At 48.1% G+C, this 22,612-nt stretch overlaps 1 protein-coding gene across 2 annotated transcripts in view; it reads left to right on the top strand.

Annotated features, from left to right (window-relative positions):
• LOC132819772 (ribosomal protein S6 kinase alpha-5-like) overlaps window positions 1-22,612 on the top strand; it is a 127,997-nt gene that overhangs the window by 50,686 nt on the left and 54,699 nt on the right. For both annotated transcript variants that reach the window (XM_060831518.1, XM_060831517.1), the window contains 3 exons: window positions 10,301-10,416; window positions 10,574-10,681; window positions 10,832-10,915. In XM_060831518.1, coding sequence (XP_060687501.1) covers window positions 10,301-10,416; window positions 10,574-10,681; window positions 10,832-10,915 — 308 coding nt within the window. The remainder of the gene's footprint in view (window positions 1-10,300; window positions 10,417-10,573; window positions 10,682-10,831; window positions 10,916-22,612) is intronic.

Here is a 22,612-nt window from a genome sequence, read left to right as displayed (position 1 = left end):
TTTTTGGTCCCCATACTTGAGGAGGGATGTAGTTATATTGGAGGAGGTTCACAAGATTGATTGCAGAGATGAGACATCTAACTTCTGAAGAGAGATTGGGTAGTTTAGGCCTATACTCTCTGGAGTTTAGAAGAATGAGAGGAGATAAAATTGTGGTATGTAAAATGCTAAAGTGAATTACAAAGAGGACATTGAGGAAGTGTTTCTTCACGTGGGGCAATCTGGAACAAGAGGTTATAGTTTTAGGATAAGGAGTAGCTAATTTAAAATGGATGAGGAGAAACTACTTCTCTCAAAGGGTCGTGAGTCTGGAATTCACTACGTGAGTACAGTGCATACTGGGACGTCGAGGAAATTTAAGGCAGAAAATTAATTTAGTAATGGATTGAAGGGTTATGGAGAGCAGGTAGGAAAATGGAGTTGAGGCCAAAATGAAATCAGCCATGATTGTATTAAATGGTGGAGTAGGCTTAAGCTGAAATGACTGCATTTGCTCCCAGTTCTTATGAAATTATGATGTCTGGAATTTTAGATTGTTTTAAAAATAGACGCAAGTAAACTTTCGTTCTGCTTAAACCTATAACAGATCACTATCAAAAATGACTTCCTAAGTGCACCAGTTCCAAGAAGACATTTGGATTTATGAGAGGCGGATTTAAGCAATTAGCACTTTTAAGCAAATAGCTTTGTTTTGAAATTCAGAGCAGAGAACTGAATTCAGTTCAGAACAGTTTTTATCAGAGCCAGTTGAGACTTAGGAGCAGAAGTAGGTTATTCAGCCCTTCAAATCTACTATGCCATTCAGTAAGATCACAGCTGATCTAAATGTCAACATCACTTTCCTTTCATTTCCTTACTGATTTAAAAAAAAACTGTTTATCTTGACCTTGAATATACTTTATGACCCAGTTTCAACAGGCTTCTGTGGTAAAGAATTCCATAGATTTTCTGTCCTCTGAGAGAAGAAATTTCTTTTCATCTCTGTCTTAAATGGATGACCCGTTATTCCAAGATTATGTCTTCCGGTCCTAGACTGTTTCACAAGGGAGAACAACATCTCTGCATCTCTCTTATTAAGTCCTCTAAGGTAGAGGTATAATTTGAGAATTTGAGTTTCTTTATAATGTTGAGAAGCAATTTGAAAATTTGGTTTGTTGTTTGTATTAAAATCTTATTTTCTATTTCTGTATACCTTAGTTTTTTTTTATTATTCATTCACTCTTCTGTGTAAATTTATGTTTTGTTGATTTAAATAAAATCTACAGCCTTGTGTGAATATGTTTCAGTAACTAACTACCATGTAACTGAACTAAAAATAAATTAAGCAATTGATCTATCAAGTCAAGGTTTCACTCTGACTTTCTCGTAGTACCATCAAGTAATCTGCAAAGCCTTTGGAGGCTTTGATACTTGGTGAACTTTGTGATTTATATACAAGAGTGAGGAAGTAATGATACTATTCTATTTATATTCAAGTAAATGTAATCCAAATGTTATTTCCAAAAATATAACCAAACTGAAAAGAATAACCAGCTTATAGAATACACAAATAGAAAAGTAATTTCAGTATTGATAAGTGTAAGGTGATGAATTTTGAAAAGTCAATAATGTCAGTTAATCTTTGGAAAGTAAGCTGTTGATTTTTGCCATGACAAAGATGCTGTCTGGTGTAGCAAAAATCAAGTACATTGCCAAATAGCAGATGTCCCAATGCCAAATTTGATAACTCCTACTTTTGTGGAAGCTGAAATGGGAGGGATGTTACCTTTCAGCTTTTGTCATTTTTATAATTTGACACGGTCATCTTTCACATTACTTGTATGCACCATTGCACACTCTTAGTCTCATACACAAACTTTAATATTGTACTTCCAATTCCCAAGTCTACCTCATTCACATAACATAAACTCACATGCTCTGCCAATCAAACTATCTACCTTTAACCCTCGCGCTTGGTTTTCTGTTTTGCAGCTAGTTTGTTTAAGTTTATAAATGCCAAATGATGGAGACAAATGTAAAAATATTGCATGCACAAATATTTAGTGGAAGCAGCTGTCTCTACTCTGATGTCATTTTGATGACCTGTGTGCCTGAAACATGGTAGGAGCAGGTTTGAACTTTATGGAATTGTTTGGAAGGACAGTCTTTGGAAGAAAGTAGTTTGGATTTTTTTTTGAAAAGCATTCCTTGCTATTTAGTTCTGTTGACATAGGCCTGAAGGCAACCATCATTGGATTAGTTGTATGTTATAGGGGGGGGGGCAATGACCTAGTGGCATTATCGCTGGACTAATCCAGAGACCCATGTAATGTTCTGGGGACCTAGGTTTGAATCTTGCCATAGCAGATGGTGGAATTTGAATTCAATACATATCTGGAATTAAGAGTCTCTAATGATGAAGAGACCATGAATCCATTGCCAATTGTCAGGAAAAGCCAATCTGGTTCACTGATGTTCTTTAGGGAAGGAAACTGCCACCCTTGCCTGGTCTGGCCTGCATGCGACTCCAGACCCACTGTAATGTGATTGACTCTTAACAATTAGAAATGGGCAATAAAGGCTGGCCTAGCCAGCGACACCCTCATCCTGTGAACGAATTAAAAAGAAGACTAATTTTGCAACTTTCTAGTATCATAGTAAGGCATACCATTTCACAGTTTGACTGACACCTACTAGTGGTTATAGATTCTTTGAAGTAGAATTATAACTTCCAGTCCTTATTTTTAGAACAGATTGTGCATTTGAATTAAAATGGTGTAAGACTTTGCGCATTTGAAGTTATGTAAATGCAATAGGTGTGTTTTTTATAAATGCAAGTGTTTTTTGAATACGGTGAAGTCTGCACACTTGAATTGCATGCTCTTTCATCTTACCATGGGTTCTGAGGTTTGCCCATGGCTAGATATAGGAGATGCAAGGAGAAAAAGATGCTAGATAAGGCATGTTTTAGCACCAAGTAGGCATCTGGAGCTGTAAAGAACCTTGGAATAGGTACAGGATATCAGTTGACTTGTAGAGTAAAAGATATTATAGGGATAGATACAGAGGCATAGATTGACACAGAGAGTATGAGGGATCTTGGAGGTGGGTACGGAGGAGAAATGATTTCTGTTGGAGAACTGAGAGACTTTGGCATGCTGTCTGCCTCAAGGCAGTGGAATCATTAAAGCAGAGGTAGATTATTTCTTGGCAACAGAATTGCAAGTTATTGAGGGTAATTGGGAATGTGAACAGATCAACCATGATTTTGTTGAAAGGCGGTGCAGGCTCAAAGGTCTGAAATTTGCACTTTTTGTTCTTATGTCTTATGTTAAATCTCTCATATAGAGGACATGAGGTTGCATGGTTTCGCATGAATAGATTTGGTAGGATGAGCTGGAAGTGTTTTTTGTTTTTTTTTATATATGGACGCAGTGCCGCAGGCCCAAGGCAGCTTTCTGCTCACCCACTTGTCGTCATCCGCATTTGTTTCAGATGGCATTGCACAATGTTTTGGGAGCCCCATTAACTTGAAACTAAATTTCCAACTTCTGGAGCACACACTCTCTTGGATTGAGTTTGTAGAACTGGAAATATTTCTCCTCTGCACTCCTGACCCGGTGGAAAAATTCAGCAACCCCAAGTGGTTCAATGGAATAATAATGGAAGGAAATCTGGAGGCATAGATTCACAAATTGTTCAAAGTAATAAACCAGTCAACAAAGCCACAATGTTGGTGTATATTCTCAGATGATTGGAATTCAAAATCAAAAAAAATTAAACTAATATAGAGCATCCACTAGATCACACTTCTGATTGCCATCACGTTCCTCTCCTCTTATGCAGAAAGATTGAGCAGGTTGTGAAAATACATATTGTCTTTAGAGGAATGAGAGGTGACTTTGTTGGAACATAAAAGATTCTGAAGTGGCTTATTGACAGGGTATATGTTGAGAGGACACTTCTTCTGGAGGAGTCTAGATCCAATGGAACAGTTTTAAAGCAGAATCAGTGTTTCAATTGCAAGATAAAGTTGAAAAATCTTTCCTCTCATGGTCATTAATTTGTATAATTCTCTTCCCAGAGGGGATGGCTCATTACATGTGTTCAAGGCAGAATTAGATTTTTGGTCAAGAAGTGAGTCTGGTTATGGAGCTAAAACAAAAAGATGGGACTTAGAGCCATAATCTTATTAAATGGCAGAGCAAACCCCAGGAGCTCAGTTTAAACCTGGTCCTCACTGTTGTCTTATGAAAAGGATATAGAAGAACTGCAGGAAATCGGGAAAAAAAATTTCAAATTTGAAATCAGTACTAAGATGTTATATCATCAGGAAAGACTAGACAGGTTGGAACATTTTTCTCTGAAAAGCAGAAGTGTGAAAGTTGTTAAGATAATCTGCATGCAGAAGTTTGGGAATAAGAGAGCAACAATGGAGAAGACTTCTCTGTACAAGCACTGATGTAGATAATTTCAATCTGGAAATGGCATTCATAGCAGTAGTCTATCGAAGTGTTACATTATTTGGAGTACTGTAGAAATAATGAAAAGCATTTTTTTATTTGTGTGCTAATCTCCCATGGCAACTCTTACAACACAGTGGTGAACCCTTCTGTTAATTAAACCAAACACCCAGAAAAGCTCACCTCACCTCGTAAACTGTTCAAATTCCACTATTTAAAGAAAATAATATGAATTTATTCTTTAACTCTAAAAGTGAACGCTAAACAACAACTATTCACAACTCTAAGCCCCCTTTCTCTTAGCTGCTTATTGTCTACCTCCAACTCTAGCAATATGCTGTGCCAATAAAACACTTATTAAAGTTACATTAAGTTAATTTCAAAACATAGTCGGTTTTTGTCTTCTGCCTGATTATCTTCCTGGGTCTTTGTCTTTTTTTTTAAACTGTGAAGATGATTCATACGAAAAGATGTCCTTGATAGAGAGTGTTTCAAATGGTAATTGATCTGTCTGACTTTCAAACTGCCTGCCTTTTTTTATACCCCCAACATCAGATCGTCACATTGGTTCAATGTTAGCAAAATAATAAATTTAAACTCTATTGGGTTTTAGTATCCTGGAGGTAAAAACAATGACTGCAGATGCTGGAGACCAGATTCTGGATTAGTGGTGCTGGAAGAGCCTGAAGCGTGGAGAGATCAGCAAGAGGAGGGTGGAGCTGGGGAGAAAGTAGCATAGAGTACAATGGGTGAGTGGGGGTGGGGATGAAGGTGATAGGTCAGGGAGGAGAGGATGGAGTGGATAGGTGGAAAAAAAGATAGGCAGGTAGGACAAGTCCGGACAAATCATGGGGACAGTGCTGAGCTGGAAGTTTGGAACTAGGGCGAGGTGGGGGAAGGGGAAATGAGGAAACTGTTGAAGTCCATATTGATGCCCTGGGGTTGAAGTGTTCAGAGGCGGAAGATGAGGTGTTCTTCTTCCAGGCGTCTGGTGGTGAGGGAGCGGTGGTGAAGGAAGCCCAGGACCTCCATGTCCACGGCAGAGTTGGGAGGGGGTGTTGAAATGTTGGACCAGGGGGCGGTGTGGTTGATTGGTGCGGGTGTCCCGGAGATGTTCCCTAAAGCACTCTGCTAGGAGGCGCCCAGTCTCCCTAATGTAGAGGAGACCACATCGGGAGCAACGGATACAATAAATGATATTGGTGGATGTGCAGGTAAAACTTTGATGGATGTGGAAGGCTCCTTTTAGGGCCTTGGATAGAGGTGAGGGAGGAGGTGTGGGCGCAGGTTTTACAGTTCCTGCGGTGGCAGGGGAAAGTGCCAGGATGGGAGGGTGGGTCGTAGGGGGGCGTGGACCTGACCAGGGAGTCACGAAGGGAGCGGTCTTTGCGGAAAGCAGAAAAGGGTGGGGAGGGAAATATATTCCTGGTGGTGGGGTCTTTTTGGAGGTGACGGAAATGTCGGCGGATGATTTGGTTTATGCGAAGGTTTGTAGGGGACCTGCCTATCTCCTTATCCGCCTACCTCCTTTTCCACCTATCCACTCCACCCTCTCCTCCCTGACCTATCACCTTCATCCCATCCCCCACTCACTCATTGTACTCTATGCTACTTTCTCCCCACCCCCACCCTCCTCTTGCTTATCTCTCCACGCTTCAGGCTCATTGCCTTTATTCCTGATGAAGGGCTTTTGCCCGAAACGTCGATTTTGCTGCTCCTTGGATGCTGTCTGAACTGCTGTGCTCTTCCAGCATCACTAATCCAGAATTTTAGTATCCTGAGCTATAATTAAACAAGTTAAAATAGAATTGTTGCCAAAACAACAACTAACTCGGGTATCTATTTCACAGCCAAATGTTACATATTTTCAATTTTTCAGTACACTCTGAGATTGCTAGTTAGTTATATGACAGGTGCTCGTAAGCTCTCAGTGCAAAGCAACATTTGCTGTCTCTTAAATGTACAGTACACACCTTCAACTTCATAAAACACCTCCCCTTGAGAAAAAAAAAGAAACATCATAATGAAAAGATGGTTTCTTTTTTCTCATTTTTAACCCCACTGCAGTTAAATACATATGACATTAAGTTCATATTAATTTCTGCACAACACTGGAATCTGTCCAATCTTATCTATACTTTATCCTTTAAATCCGCAATAATGCATCTGCTATCACATTTTTACAACCTGCAACATGTATAATTTTTAAATTAAAAGTTTGTAACAAGAGACTCCAATGAAATAGTCTCATATTTGTGTCTTTAAATCATTCCAGGAATGTAAGAGAATTGTGATCTGTGTACATAACTGTCTCCTACACTTTGTTCGTCACATGAACATTAAAATGTTGTAAGGCCAGTACCAAGCTCAATAATTCTTTTTCAATGGTCGAGAATTTTCTTTGGTGGGTGTTAAGTTTCTTTAAAAAGTAGCTAATTGGCTGTTCAATTCCATCATCATCTTCCTGTAGCAGTACAGCTCCAATTCCTATACTACTTGCATTGATTGCAACTTTGAAGTGTTTCAAACAACTTGGTGCAACTAAGACTGGTGTGGTGGTTAATACTGCTTTTAAATTGTCAAATGCCTCCTGGCATTGTTCTGTCCACTGAAATTTTGTATTGCTATTCAGTAAATTTGTTAGCGGTACCACCACGCTGCTGAAGTTTGGAACAAACTTACAGTGTAATCTGCTTAGTCCCAAAAATTGAAGCATCTGTTTTTTCGAGGTTGGTCGTGGAAGTTCATCGATGGCCTTCATCTTGGCTTTCCTTGGGGTCAACCTTCCATGATTGATGTTATGACCCAAGAATGTCGCCTCTGCCTTCGCGTTGTACAAGTGATTCAAAACCAAGGGCTGAATCATGCATTTTTTTGACTCTGTACAAGTTTCATCAGATTTTGTGGAGGGTTAATCACCAAAGCTACTTCATTACTTGCCTGCAGTTCCTCTAAGGTTTGACTCATGTTTGATTTCTGCTCCTTATTACTACACACCTTGCTAACAACTTGTCACTCAGTGGATATCCTGGAATTCACCAGCATCCTTTGCGCTTGTGCCAGCTTTAAAACCCCACGGTGCACTTGGACAGACAATGTTAATCCCTACGCTATTGACATTTGCCCTGTCATGGCAGATGAGGGCAGTTCACTTCTAGCTTTTCTGGATCCTGGAAGTGCTGCAAGCATGTGGTGCTGCTGTGAGATTTCCTTTTTCCCCAGGGCCAGCAGTGGAGACCATGACACCAGGCCATGCCAGTCTGGCCTGAGATTGCTGCCCATGTAAAGCACTGTCAGCCTTTTGGAGGAATGCCCAGCAATGTAGGAAGCAAGACAAAGTCCTTCTCCACTCTGCCAGCCAAAGTCTGTCTGATGCCTTGCATTCAGTTTATTTCTGCTGCTGTATCCCCTTCCCACAATAGCTAATGCTCTACCACTCTTGTTATTGCCTGTAACATCTTTCACTTGCTTTCACCCACTCTCACCCCAACACCACTATTCTGGCTTGCCCTCTGCATTAACTTGTGATACCTCCCCATGTGCACCAACAGTAATAGCAATGTCGCCCACTTTTGCCTTTGTAATACCTATCTGTCTCTTATTCTATGAAAGTAACAGACAATGATAGGGTAAAAAGACTTGAGACTAACAATGTGATGCCTGTCATTTTCATTCCTCACCTCTTCTCCTAATTTTGACTATCCTGAACAGGCCCTGGTCTAATGCAAGCAGCCCTTGACTTAATTGTTGGGAATTGCTGAGTAAAGGTCTTTGTAAACAATGACTAGTATCCTGGCTTTGTGTCTGCACTAAACAACAAGGCAAAGCAGAAGCAATATGACTGTGGTATCTCTGGTTGAGGGGACAATGTGTGAAAAGACAAGACAATGTAAGGCAAGAATGCTCTGAGTATTGAAGTAGGGTTAAAGGTAGTGAGTACTCTGACGGTGAACTAAGAGCCCACAGCAGCAGCCTAGTCCAATCCATGAATTGGATGCATGTCCCTTAGCACATGCTGTTGTTCCTGTAACATTACAATGATAATTGCTGGTGCAACCCACAATACAGTATTGAAGTGCAGGAGCAACCTATAAGTGCAATGAAGGTTCTTTGAAGCTGGCACTTGGATGCCAATGTCCCTAGATGTGAATGCTTGTGCCAGTGACCATGGAGTGTGCCCTGCAATGTTGGTACCTGATTTTACAATATGGAAGTGTTTGGAACAAGCGGCAAGTTGAATTCGCCAGGAGCTCACTCTGGTTTCCTTATACTATGTTTTTGTAGATCACAAACATTCATTTAAAGTTAAACCATTTTTAATAAAGTTCTACCGTTAAGATAAGGTCAGTGACACCCAGGAAACCTGTGGCGTTCGGTTTGTGATCATTTTAAAGGTGATGTGCACCTGTTGGCTTTGTGCAGTTGTATGTAATGTCAGCAGTTTTCCTCATTTAGCTGTACAACAAAAAGGGAAGGGAGCAAGAGAATTGACTCTGTCTTGAAGGCTCAGAATGAACAAGTGTGAATCAGTGGTGAGAGTATTTGAAATAATGTCAGGCACATTGAAGTAGAGGAGGAAAGTGAGATTAGGAGCATGGAGGAGTGAAGAGAAAAGAGCCTGGTTTTTAGGGTGTAGTGGAGGTAGTGGTGGGTTGAGCAGTCAGTCAAGGTGTGGAAATGAGGACCAATGTTGTTGCCCAAATGGGGGTCCATCTTGAATGATGTCTGACTGTTGTTACGTGGAGCTTTGAATTCACTTACAATGTTTCAATTGCCCCGGCTGAGAATGTCCTTTACAACTCACAGACAGGAGAGCCAACTTAGCCTGCAAGTTCAACCGTGCCTCAGTGAGTGCAAAAACATATGAATATTAAAGCATAGTATTGTTTCTTCCACATTAAAGAAAATGTCTTCAACTTCTCGGTAATGGTTGACACGTATCAAACTATGGTGTGCAAGTCCATTGAATCTCTGTCTAAGCTAGCCTCAACAAATAGTAATAATGCATATATGAATGAAGTGAGTCTAATGACATACAAAATATTTGAAGTTTAATTTTGAAAAATACTGAAGCCACTTTTTGTGCTCTTGCATTTTAATTTAGTGACAATGCTGTTGAGCAAAAAAATTGTGGCTGTGATCCACAGGCTCCCTGTTTGACTAGAAGACTCTTTAATAGGCTACCCTTAGATCCAGCATTTTCAGTTACTGCTGGATTTCACTAAAGCTTTGCGTTTAACGTGTATGTTGTTGGCACTTAGAATTTTAACAATAATCACATGGGGAAAGAAAGCAGAAGGAGAGAAGACAGTGCACAGTTCCAATAGTAATGTCAGAAGGGCCTGTTGGTGACAAAATCCCTGCCATTATAGTTTAATGTTTAAACGTGCATGTTATTGTGCCACAAGATAAAAAGTAATGTCCAAACTCCAAATGGCATAGGCTACGTTAGAGAAATTGATTCATATATATATTTGCAAGAAATCATGATTTTAACCTATAATGTGAACCCTTTTGCTGGATTATTGACTTTTTTGTTTCTCTTTGAATACAGTGGTATTGTTGTTGCACAATTGTGTATCTGTGGTATCTAGAATTCCTTTCAGTTTCTCTACCTTGTCCTCAAATTTGCAGCCTATAATGAAGTGTAATGGCTAATATTTTATATGCTCAACGTTGAGGTCAGGCATGAAAATCTGTCTATGTCATGAGAATTTATGGCAAGGTCATTAATTTCACCATCTGTTCAATTGCCTGATGAGATATTGACCAAGTTATCATATATTACAATTTAATTCTAAATATTATAAAGTTTCAAGACTTTTACTTTATAAGTATTGTCCAAATTATTTTTGTAGATTATGTGAATGGTGGTGAGTTGTTTACACATCTATACCAAAGAGAACACTTCACAGAAGAAGACGTTCAAATCTATGCAGGAGAGATTGTGTTAGCACTAGAACACCTTCATCAGGTAAGTGCGATACAGAGAGAAATAGAATTGCCAGTATAATTATTCTAAATATTGTGCCATGATTGTAGAAGTCAATGTTACACATCATTAACTAATTCATTAGTTTCTTGAATATCTTTTTCTGAGAAATTAAACTATTTAATGCCTTTAATTGTAGCTTGGCATCATATATCGAGACATCAAGCTGGAAAATATTTTATTGGATGGTGATGGTCATATCGTTTTGACAGACTTTGGACTCAGCAAGGAATTGGTCACTTTTGAGGTAATTCTTGTTTTTTACAAATTGAGTTATTGTTTTGCATTTTCTGACTGTTAGACAGAGGTGATTGTAAACTTCAAAACCTTACTTAATTTGTTTAGTAATTTTTTTATTGGTTTGCACACTAATTTTACACATTTTTTTTTGTTTCAGGATGAAAGAACATATTCATTCTGTGGTACCATTGAATATATGGCACCAGAGATTATTCAAGGAGGAAGTAGTGGCCATGATAAGGTAGAAACATTATTGCTTACCTCAAAATAAAAGTTAAATTACAAGATTTTTACATTTTTGATTTAGTACACAATATTGTAATTAACAACAATAAATTGATCTACTTTTAACTATCTCTAAATTTTGATCTCCAACACCATTATTTCCTATATCCATAAATGCCCTCCAAGCAACTATCTCGTTGTAAAATCAGCAAAAGTTTATGCAGTTTTGAATTTGAGCCTGAATCACATGCTTGTATTTACTGCAAAATGGTCAGGTGTGAAAAGTCTGTTTCAGCAATGCTGGAGCCCTCTTGGTATTGGTTAACTTAACACAGACTAGGCATTTAATTCAAGATGTTTCACATCTGTGTGACAGAGTGACCAACCAGGTGACAAAGAAAGTGTACATGAGCAATGTAATTTGATTTAAGGTAGATATTAATTTCAGCAGCTAAGAGAAAAGTTTATGGGTGAACTTATTTGCTTAACTTCAGTGATATTTCTCTAGTATACTACTGAGATTGCAAAATAGGAGATGGATAGCCTAATGTCATAGCAATTTCATCATATCAACTTTTTTAGTATTGGCCAACCTGTACATGTCTTTAAGATTGATTAGATCTGAAAGTCAGGAGACAGGAGCTAAATCTTCATTTCTTAAAGATGATATGCTGGTATAAAACTGGGTGGTATGTGTAGCTAACTTGATACCAAACTGGGGTATAGCTAATAATGTATTGCACCAAAATAGAAGTTCACATAAGCAGACTTGTCGAGTGGGCAAATATGAAAATGAAATTCAGTATAGTGAACTCATTTTGGTAGGAGAGTGAGGGAACCACATACATTACTTGGATGAGAAACGAGCTTGGCTACAGGAGCAGGAAGATTTAGAAATACAAACAATAAAGATGCCAATCCTCTAACTCAGCACCACCTTCCTAACCTGCAATCTTCTTCCTGACCTCTCCGCCCGCACCCCCACTCCGGCCTATAACCTCACCTTAACCTCCTTCCACCTATTGCATTTTCAACACCCCTCCCCCAAGTCCTTCCTCCCTACCTTTTATCTTAGCCTGCTTGGCACACTTTCCTCATTCCTGAAGAAGGGCTCATGCCCGAAATGTCGATTCTCCTGCTCCTTGGATGCTGCCTGACCTGCTGCGCTTTTCCAGCAACACATTTTCAGCTCTGATCTCCAGCATCTGCAGTCCTCACTTTCACCTAACACAAATTGATAACAGTGTAAAGAGTGCAGGCAAAATACTGGAGTTCCTTTATGAAGAAATGGAATATAAAGTTAGAGGGGTGATGTTGGATTAATGTGCAGCTTTGATTAGATCAAACTAGGAAAAGTGATTTTGCTTTGAGTGTCCATAACACACAAGGTATATTGATGCACTGCAAAAAATGTTGATAAAACCATTATCAGAATTTGAGAGATTGCAGCTATCAGAAAAGATTAAATGGCTGGAACTCTTTTTCTCTGGAACAGAGAAATCTGAAGGCCTTTCAAATTATGAAGGATTTGAAATAGTGGATGTTGGAAAAGTGTTACCATTAGTGGTTGTGCTTAAAACAAGGAGTATGCATGAAGGATTGCCACTAACAGAAAGGGGTAATTATGTGGAATGTGCTGTCGTATGAAATAGTTGAAGCAGGTAGATTTGATCCATTTAAGGGGAGGCTTGAAGCCTATTTGTGAGATGAGGAAATGGGATATGACTGCAAGGTGTGAACAATATAATTGTGTGGAGTATAATCAGAGGCATAGGTTAGTTGGGTTGAATGGACTATTTCTGTACTGTAGGTTCTTTGTGGTTAATCCTTTTGTTTTATGACATTTGAAGTTACTGTTCCAGAATCAGTTGCCAAAATGTGAGTGGTTTAATGACATTGCACAACTTGGGGCAAGGAAAGTATATTCTGTGAAGTGGCAATTCATAATTCCTAGAATATACTTTTGTTGCTGCAAGTTGCTGAATGATTTGCACTGCTTTGCCATTAGCTCTTTAAAAATGGCAGTTCTCCATCAATAAACTTCATGAGGTTACACAGTTAACACTAACTGCCCATTAAATTTGCAACAGAATGTTGGGATTTTTTTAAGTAGGATCATTATTTTCATACATGCAGAGTTCTACAGTTTTATATTGGATATATCGATTTCTTTCTTTCTTCCTTCATGGAATTTGAGCATTGTTGCATGTGTTACCCATTCCTAATTGCTCTTGAGCTGAGAGCAGTTAAGTGCTGGCCAGCATGGATCTGGTGTCCCATGCAAGACAGATCAGGCAGATTTTCTTTCCTACAGTGAACCAAATGAGTTTTTACAGCAATCAATGATGGTTAGACACCATAACTGAGGCTAGTTTTAAATGTCATATTTAATGAATTCAGATTCCACCAGTTACCATGGTGGGATTTGAGCTGATGTACTGGGCCTCTGGATTACTTATCCAGTGACACCTTGATTACCTCACTGTCTCCTCTATACATATTGTACAAGTGATGAGTTCGTGTAGGTGTTTCAGAAATGAAGAAACAATGGTGTAGTGTTTGTCCCTCTTACATATATTTTTGAAGTTTAAGTTGTTCCAATTAGTTCAGTTCTATTTGTGCTTAATGTTACTTTTTAGTGTGAATTATTGCAATTGATTAGGAACAGATTATCAAGAAACTATAAACTAGAGGAGGAAATGCAAATAAAGTGGTGATTAATTATCAGTCACTAACTATGTAGTTCCTTTGAGGGAATGAACGAATGAACTGCTTTGTCATCTCGGCTAAATGGTGTTGGTGAAATTTACATTACACAGGTCCCGATCATAGTTTTGTCTCTCTCTCTCTCTCTCTCTCTCTCTCTCTCCCCCCCCCCCCCCCCCCCAATCTCTCTCCTGCTCTCTCTTCCCCCATTCCCGTCTCTCTCTTCCCCCATTCCCGTCTCTCTCTTCCCCCATTCCCGTCTCTCTCTTCCCCCATTCCCGTCTCTCTCTTCCCCCATTCCCGTCTCTCTATCACCCTGTCTGTCTCTCTCCATCTCTCCCACACTCTGTGTCTCTCTCTCTCTGTCTGTCTTTGTCTCTCTTTCTGACTCTGTCAGCGTGTGTCTTTCTCGGTCTCGCTGTCTCTCTCTGTCTGAGGCTGTCTCTCTCTCTGTGTCTCTGTCTCTCTCTGCATCTGTGTATGTCTCTCTCTCTCCCTGTGTCTGTCTGTCTCTTCCTGTCTGTGTGTGTGTCTCTCTCTGTCTCTTTCCCTCTCTCTTTCTCTCGCTCTCTCTCTCTGTCTGTGTGTGTCTCTCTCGCTCTCGCTCTCTCTGTGTCTGTCGCGCGCGCTCTCTCTCGCGCTCTCCGTCGCGCGCTCTCTCTCGCTTTCCCTCTCGCTGTCCGTCGCGCGCGCTCTGTCTCGCTGTCCGTCGCGCGCGCTCTGTCTCGCTGTCCGTCGCGCGCGCTCTGTCTCGCTGTCCGTCGCGCGCGCTCTGTCTCGCTGTCCGTCGCGCGCGCTCTGTCTCGCTGTCCGTCGCGCGCGCTCTGTCTCGCTGTCCGTCGCGCGCGCTCTGTCTCGCTGTCCGTCGCGCGCGCTCTGTCTCGCTGTCTGTCACTCACTCTCTAGCTCTCTGTTGCGCTCTCTCTCTCGCTGTCTGTCGTGCTCGCTCTCCATCGCGCTCACTCTCTTGCTGTCCATCGCGTGCTCTCTCTCGCTCTCCGTCGCGCTCGTGCTCTCGCTCTCCGTCGCGTGCTCTCGCTCTCCGTCGCGTGCTCTCTCTCTCGCTCTCCGTCGCGTGCTCTCTCTCTCGCTCTCTCTCTCTCTCTCTCTGTGTCGCTCGCTCTCGCTCTCACTCGCCCTCTCTGTGTCTGTCGCGCTCTCTCTCTCTTGCTCTCCGTCGCGTTCTCTCTCTCGCTTTCCGTCGCCCGCTCTCTCTCTCTCTCGCTCTCCATCACGCTCTCCCTCTCGCCGTCCGTCGCGCGCGCGCGCTCTCGCCGTCCGTCGCGCTCGCTCTCCATCGCGCTCACTCTCTTGCTCTCCATCGCGCTCTCTCTCTCGCTCTCCATCGTGCGCGCTCTCTCTCGCTCTCCGGCGCGCGCTCTCTCGCTCTCCGGCGCGCGCTCTCTCTCGCTCTCCGTCGCGCTCGCTCACTCGCTCTCCGTCGCGCACTCTCTCTCTCTTGCTGTCTGTCGCGCACTCTCTCTTGCTGTCTGTCGCGCACTCTCTCTTGCTGTCTGTCGCGCGCGCTCTCTCTTGCTGTCTGTCGCGCGCGCTCTCTCTTGCTCTCCGTCGTGCGCTCTCTCTCTCGCTCTCCGTCGCGCTCGCTCACTCGCTCTCCGTCGCGCACTCTCTCTCTCTTGCTGTCTGTCGCGCACTCTCTCTTGCTGTCTGTCGCGCACTCTCTCTTGCTGTCTGTCGCGCGCGCTCTCTTGCTCTCCGTCGCGCTCTCTCTCTTGCTCTCCGTCGCGTGCTCTCTTGCTCTCCGTCGCGTGCTTTCTCTCGCTCTCCATCGTGCGCGCTCTCTCTTGCTCTCCGTCGCGCTCGCTCACTCGCTCTCCGTCGCGCACTCTCTCTCTCTTGCTGTCTGTCGCGCACTCTCTCTTGCTGTCTGTCGCGCGCACTCTCTCTTGCTGTCTGTCGCGCGCACTCTCTCTTGCTGTCTGTCGCGCGCGCTCTCTCTTGCTCTCCGTCGCGCGCGCTCTCTCTTGCTCTCCGTCGCGCGCTCTCTCTCTCGCTCTCCGTCGCGCTCGCTCACTCGCTCTCCGTCGCGCACTCTCTCTCTCTTGCTGTCTGTCGCGCACTCTCTCTTGCTGTCTGTCGCGCACTCTCTCTTGCTGTCTGTCGCGCGCGCTCTCTTGCTCTCCGTCGCGCTCTCTCTCTTGCTCTCCGTCGCGCGCTCTCTCGCTCTCCGTCGCGTGCTTTCTCTCGCTCTCCATCGTGCGCGCTCTCTCTCGCTCTCCGTCGCGCGCTCTCTCTCTTGCTCTCCGTCGCGCGCTCTCTCTCTTGCTCTCCGTCGCGCGCTCTCTCTCGCTCTCCGTCGCGCGCTCGCTCACTCGCTCTCTGTCGCGCACTCTCTCTCTCGCTGTCTGTCGCCCACTCTCTCTTGCTGTCTGTCGCGCGCTCTCTCTTGCTGTCTGTCGCGCGCTCTCTCTTGCTGTCTGTCGCGCGCTCTCTCTTGCTCTCCGTCGCGCTCTCTCTCTTGCTCTCCGTCGCGCGCTCTCTCTCGCTCTCCGTCGCGCGCTCGCTCACTCGCTCTCTGTCGCGCACTCTCTCTCTCGCTGTCTGTCACGCACTCTCTCTTGCTGTCTGTCACGCACTCTCTCTTGCTGTCTGTCGCGCGCTCTCTCTTGCTGTCTGTCGCGCGCTCTCTCTTGCTGTCTGTCGCGCGCGCTCTCTTGCTGTCTGTCGCGCGCGCTCTCTTGCTGTCTGTCGCGCGCGCTCTCTTGCTGTCTGTCGCGCGCGCTCTCTTGCTGTCTGTCGCGCGCGCTCTCTTGCTCTCCGTCGCGCTCTCTCTCTTGCTCTCCGTCGCGCGCTCTCTTGCTCTCCGTCGCGTGCTTTCTCTCGCTCTCCATCGTGCGCGCTCTCTCTCGCTCTCCGTCACGCGCTCTCTCTCTTGCTCTCCGTCGCGCGCTCTCTCTCTCGCTCTCCGTCGCGCGCTCTCTCTCGCTCTCCGTCGCGCGCTAGCTCACTCGCTCTCTGTCGCGCACTCTCTCTCTCTCGCTGTCTGTCGCGCACTCTCTCTTGCTGTCTGTCGCGCACTCTCTCTTGCTGTCTGTCGCGCGCGCTCTCTTGCTGTCTGTCGCGCGCGCTCTCTTGCTGTCTGTCGCGCGCGCTCTCTTGCTGTCTGTCGCGCGCGCTCTCTTGCTGTCTGTCGCGCGCGCTCTCTTGCTCTCCGACGCGCTCTCTCTCTTGCTCTCCGTCGCGCGCTCTCTTGCTCTCCGTCGCGTGCTTTCTCTCGCTCTCCATCGTGCGCGCTCTCTCTCGCTCTCCGTCGCGCGCTCTCTCTCTTGCTCTCCGTCGCGCGCTCTCTCTCTTGCTCTCCGTCGCGCGCTCTCTCTCGCTCTCCGTCGCGCGCTCTCTCTCGCTCTCCGTCGCGCACTCGCTCTCTGTCGCGCACTCTCTCTCTCTTGCTGTCTGTCGCGCGCGCTCTCTTGCTCTCCGTCGCGCTCTCTCTCTTGCTCTCCGTCGCGCTCTCTCTCTTGCTGTCTGTCGCGCGCGCTCTCTTGCTGTCTGTCGCGCGCGCTCTCTTGCTCTCCGTCGCGCTCTCTCTCTTGCTCTCCGTCGCGCGCTCTCTTGCTCTCCGTCGCGTGCTTTCTCTTGCTCTCCATCGTGCGCGTTCTCTCTCGCTCTCCGTCGCGCGCTCTCTCTCTTGCTCTCCGTCGCACGCTCTCTCTCGCTCTCCGTCGCGCGCTCGCTCACTCGCTCTCTGTCGCGCACTCTCTCTCTCTCGCTGTCTGTCGCGCACTCTCTCTTGCTGTCTGTCGCGCACTCTCTCTTGCTGTCTGTCGCGCGCGCTCTCTTGCTGTCTGTCGCGCGCGCTCTCTTGCTCTCCGTCGCGCTCTCTCTCTTGCTGTCCGTCGCGCTCTCTCTCTTGCTGTCCGTCGCGCGCGCTCTCTTACTGTCTGTCGCGCTCTCTCTCTTGCTCTCCGTCGCGCGCTCTCTTGCTCTCCGTCGCGTGCTTTCTCTCGCTCTCCATCGTGCGCGCTCTCTCTCGCTCTCCGTCGCGCGCTCTCTCTCTTGCTCTCTGTCGCGCGCTCTCTCTCTTGCTCTCCGTCGCGCGCTCTCTCTCTTGCTCTCCGTCGCGCGCTCTCTCTCGCTCTCCGTCGCGCGCTCGCTCACTCGCTCTCTGTCGCGCACTCTCTCTCTCTTGCTCTCCGTCGCGCGCTCTCTCTCTTGCTCTCCGTCGCGCGCTCTCTCTCTTGCTCTCCGTCGCGCGCTCTCTCTCTTGCTCTCCGTCGCGCGCTCGCTCACTCGCTCTCTGTCGCGCACTCTCTCTCTCTCGCTGTCTGTCGCGCACTCTCTCTTGCTGTCTGTCGCGCGCGCTCTCTTGCTGTCTGTCGCGCGCGCTCTCTTGCTCTCCGTCGCGCTCTCTCTCTTGCTCTCCGTCGCGCTCTCTCTCTTGCTCTCCGTCGCGCGCTCTCTCTCGCTCTCCGTCGCGCGCTCGCTCACTCGCTCTCTGTCGCGCACTCTCTCTCTCTCGCTGTCTGTCGCGCGCTCTCTCTTGCTGTCTGTCGCGCGCTCTCTCTTGCTGTCTGTCGCGCGCTCTCTCTTGCTGTCTGTCGCGCGCGCTCTCTTGCTCTCCGTCGCGCTCTCTCTCTTGCTCTCCGTCGCGCGCTCTCTTGCTCTCCGTCGTGCGCGCTCTCTCTCGCTCTCTGTTGCAGTCTCTCTCTTGCTCTCAGCCGCGCTCGCTCTCTTGCAGTCTGTCACGCGCGCTCTCCGTCGCATCCTCTCTCTCTCTTGCTGTCCATTGCACACGCTTTCTCGCTCTCCATTGCGCGCTCTCTCTTGCTCTCCGTCACGCGCTCTGTTTCGCTCTCTCTCGCTGTCCGTCGCGCGCTCTCTCTCTCGCTCTCCGTCGCGCGCTCTCTCTCTCGCTCTCCGTCGCGCGCTCTCTCTCTCGCTCTCCGTCGCGCGCTCTCTCTCGCTCTCCGTCGCGCGCTCTCTCTCGCTCTCCGTCGCGCGCTCTCTCTCGCTCTCCGTCGCGCGCTCTCTCTCGCTCTCAGTCGCGCGCTCTGTCTCGCTCTCCGTCGCGCGCTCTGTCTCGCTCTCCGTCGCGCGCTCTGTCTCGCTCTCCGTCGCGCGCTCTGTCTCGCTCTCCGTCGCGCGCTCTCTCTCGCTCACCGTCGCGCGCTCTCTCTCGCTCACCGTCGCGCGCTCTCTCTCGCTCACCGTCGCGCGCTCTCTCTCGCTCTCCGTCGCGCTCGCTCTCTCGCTCTCCGTCGCGCGCTCTCTCTCGCTGTACGTCGCGCTCGCTCTCTCTCTTGCTCTCCGTCGCGCGCTCTGTTTCGCTCTCTCTCGCTGTCCGTCGCGCGCTCTCTCTCGCTGTCCGTCGCGCGCTCTCTCTCGCTGTCCGTCGCGCGCTCTCTCTCTCTCTGTCCGTCGCGCGCTCTCTCTCTCGCTCTCCGTCGCGCGCTCTCTCTCTCGCTCTCCGTCGCGCGCTCTCTCTCTCGCTCTCCGTCGCGCGCTCTCTCTCTCGCTCTCCGTCGCGCGCTCTCTCTCTCGCTCTCCGTCGCGCGCTCTCTCTCTCGCTCTCCGTCGCGCGCTCTCTCTCGCTCTCCGTCGCGCGCTCTCTCTCGCTCTCCGTCGCGCGCTCTCTCTCGCTCTCCGTCGCGCGCTCTCTCTCGCTCTCCGTCGCGCGCTCTCTCTCGCTCTCCGTCGCGCGCTCTCTCTCGCTCTCCGTCGCGCGCTCTCTCTCGCTCTCCGTCGCGCGCTCTCTCTCGCTCTCCGTCGCGCGCTCTCTCTCGCTCTCCGTCGCGCGCTCTCTCTCGCTCTCCGTCGCGCGCTCTCTCTCGCTCTCCGTCGCGCGCTCTCTCTCGCTCTCCGTCGCGCTCGCTCTCTCGCTGTACGTCGCGCTCGCTCTCTCTCTTGCTCTCCGTCGTGCGCACTCTCTCTCGCTCTCTGTTGCAGTCTCTCTCTTGCTCTCAGCCGCGCTCGCTCTCTTGCAGTCTGTCACGCGCGCTCTCCGTCGCATCCTCTCTCTCTCTTGCTGTCCATTGCACACGCTCTCTCGCTCTCCATTGCGCGCTCTCTCTTGCTCTCCGTCACGCGCTCTGTTTCGCTCTCTCTCGCTGTCCGTCGCGTGCTCTCTCTCGCTGTCCATTGCGCGCGCTCTCTTGCTCTCCGTCGCGCGCTTTCTCTCGCTGTCCATCGTGCGCGCTTTCTCTCGCTGTCCATCGTGCGCGCTCTCTCTCGCTCTCCGTCGCGCGCTCTCTCTCGCTCTCCGTCGCGCTCGCTCACTCGCTCTCCGTCGCGCACTCTCTCTCTCTCGCTGTTTGTCGCGCACTCTCTCTCGCTGTTTGTCGCGCACTCTCTCTTGCTGTCTGTCGCGCACTCTCTCTTGCTGTCTGTCGCGCACTCTCTCTTGCTGTCTGTCGCGCACTCTCTCTTGCTGTCTGTCGCGCACTCTCTCTTGCTGTCTGTCGCGCACTCTCTCTTGCTGTCTGTCGCGCACTCTCTCTTGCTGTCTGTCGCGCGCGCTCTCTCTCGCTCTCCGTCGCGCGCTCTCTCTCGCTCTCCATCGCGTGCTCTCTCTCTCGCTCTCCGTCGCGCACTCTCTCTCTCTCGCTGTCTGTCGTGCACTCTCTCTTGCTGTCTGTCGCGCACTCTCTCTTGCTGTCTGTCGCGCGCGCTCTCTTGCTCTCCGTCGCGCTCTCTCTCTTGCTCTCCGTCGCGCTCTCTCTCGCTCTCCGTCGCGCGCTTTCTCTCGCTCTCCGTCGTGCGCGCTCTCTCTCGCTCTCTGTTGCAGTCTCTCTCTTGCTCTCAGCCGTGCTCGCTCTCTTGCAGTCTGTCACGCGCGCTCTCCGTCGCATCCTCTCTCTCTCTTGCTGTCCATTGCACACGCTCTCTCGCTCTCCATTGCGCGCTCTCTCTTGCTCTCCGTCACGCGCTCTGTTTCGCTCTCTCTCGCTGTCCGTCGCGCGCTCTCTCTCGCTGTCCGTCGCGCGCTCTCTCTCGCTGTCCGTCGCGCGCTCTCTCTCGCTGTCCGTCGCGCGCTCTCTCTCGCTGTCCGTCGCGCGCTCTCTCTCGCTGTCCGTCGCGCGCTCTCTCTCGCTGTCTGTCGCGCGCTCTCTCTCGCTGTCCGTCGCGCGCTCTCTCTCGCTGTCCATCGCGTGCTCTCTCTCTCTCGCTGTCTGTCGCGCACTCTCTCTTGCTCTCCGTCGCGCTCTCTCTCTTGCTCTCCGTCGCGCTCTCTCTTGCTCTCCGTCGCGCGCTCTCTCTTGCTCTCCGTCGCGCGCTCTCTCTCTTGCTCTCTGTCGCGCGCTCTCTCTCTTGCTCTCCGTCGCGCGCTCTCTCTCTTGCTCTCCGTCGCGCGCTCTCTCTCTTGCTCTCCGTCGCGCGCTCTCTCTCTTGCTCTCCGTCGCGCGCTCTCTCTCGCTCTCCATCGCGTGCTCTCTCTCTCTTGCTGTCTGTCGCGCACTCTCTCTTGCTGTCTGTCGCGCGCGCTCTCTTGCTCTCCGTCGCGCTCTCTCTCTTGCTCTCCGTCGCGCTCTCTCTCTTGCTCTCCGTCGCGCGCTCTCTCTTGCTCTCCGTCGTGCGCGCTCTCTCTCGCTCTCTGTTGCAGTCTCTCTCTTGCTCTCAGCTGCGCTCGCTCTCTTGCAGTCTGTCACGTGCGCTCTCCGTCGCATCCTCTCTCTCTCTTGCTGTCCATTGCGCTCGCGCTCTCGCTCTCCATTGCGCGCTTTCTCTTGCTGTCCGTCACGCGCTCTGTTTCGCTCTCTCTCGCTGTCCGTCGCGCGCTCTCTCTCGCTGTCCGTCGCGCGCTCTCTCTCGCTGTCCGTCGCGCGCTCTCTCTCGCTGTCCGTCGCGCTCGCTCTCTCGCTGTCCGACACGCACGCTCTCTCTGTACCTGCATCTCTCTCTCTCTCTCTGTCAGTGTGTGTGTCTCTCTCTGTGTCCGTGTGTGTCTGTGTCTCTGTCTGTCTCTCTTTTTGTCTATTTCTGTGACTGTCATTCTGTTAGTCTCTCTCTGTATCTGTGTGTGTGTGTGTCTCTCTCTGTCTCTGTGTCTGTCTGTTTGTCTCTCTCCCTCTGTGTCTGCGACTCTCTCTCTGACTCTGTGTCTCTTTCTCTCGTCTGTCTGTCTGTCTCTCTCTCCCCCTCTGTCTTGTGTGTCTGTCTGTGTCTGTCTGTCTGTCCTTCTGTGTCTCTCTCTCTCTATATGTGACTCTCTCTCTCTGTCTCTGTGTCTGTCTGTCTCTCTCTCTCTCTCTGTCTCTCTATCTCTGTGTCTGCTACTCTGTCTCTGTGTCTCTCTTTCTCTTGCTGTCTGTCTCTGTCTCTCTGTGTCTGTTTGTCTCTCTATCTCTCTGCCTCTCTGTCTGTCTCTGTGTCAGTCTGTTTCTCTGTCTGTCTGTCTCTCTCTCTCTCTCTCTCTCTATCTCTGTGTCTGCTTCTCTCTCATACTCTGGCTGTCTCTCTCTCTCTCTCTCTCTCTCTCTCTCTCTCTCTATATCCATCTCTCTCACTCTCTTCTGTCTCTCTGTGTCAGTCTGTTTCTCTGTCTCTCTATCTCTGTGTCTGCTTCTCTCTCATGCTCTCTCTGTGTCTCTCTCTCGCTGTCTCTGTCTCGCGGTCTCGGTCTCTCCGACTCCGTCACTCTCTGTGTCTGTCTCTGTCTGTCTGTCTTTCTGTCAGTCTGTCTCTCATTCTTTCTCTATCTCTGGGTCTGCTACTCTCTCTCTCTCTCTGTCTCTATGTGTCTGTCTCTCTCACTGTCTGTCTCTCTGTGTCAGTCTGTTTCCCTGTCTCTCTATCTCTGTCTGCTTCTCTCTTTCTCGCTGTTTCGCGCTCGCTCTCTCTCTCTCTGTATTTCTTTCTGTCTGTCTCTGTGTGTGTGTCGCTCTCTGTCAGTCTGTCTCTGTGTGTGTGTGTGTGTGTGTGTGTGTGTGTGTGTATGTCACTCTCTCTCTCGCTGTCTGTATCCCTCTGTGTCTGTCTTCCTCCCTCTCTGTCTGTCCGTATCTCTCTCTTTATCTCTGTGTCTGTCTCTCTCTCTCTCTCTCTGTGT

Source organism: Hemiscyllium ocellatum, chromosome 10 (assembly GCF_020745735.1).
Source record: "Hemiscyllium ocellatum isolate sHemOce1 chromosome 10, sHemOce1.pat.X.cur, whole genome shotgun sequence".
Classification (NCBI taxonomy): Eukaryota; Metazoa; Chordata; class Chondrichthyes; order Orectolobiformes; family Hemiscylliidae; genus Hemiscyllium; species Hemiscyllium ocellatum.
Note: the sequence above shows the minus strand (reverse complement) of the source record. Positions and strands in the feature narration are given on the sequence as shown.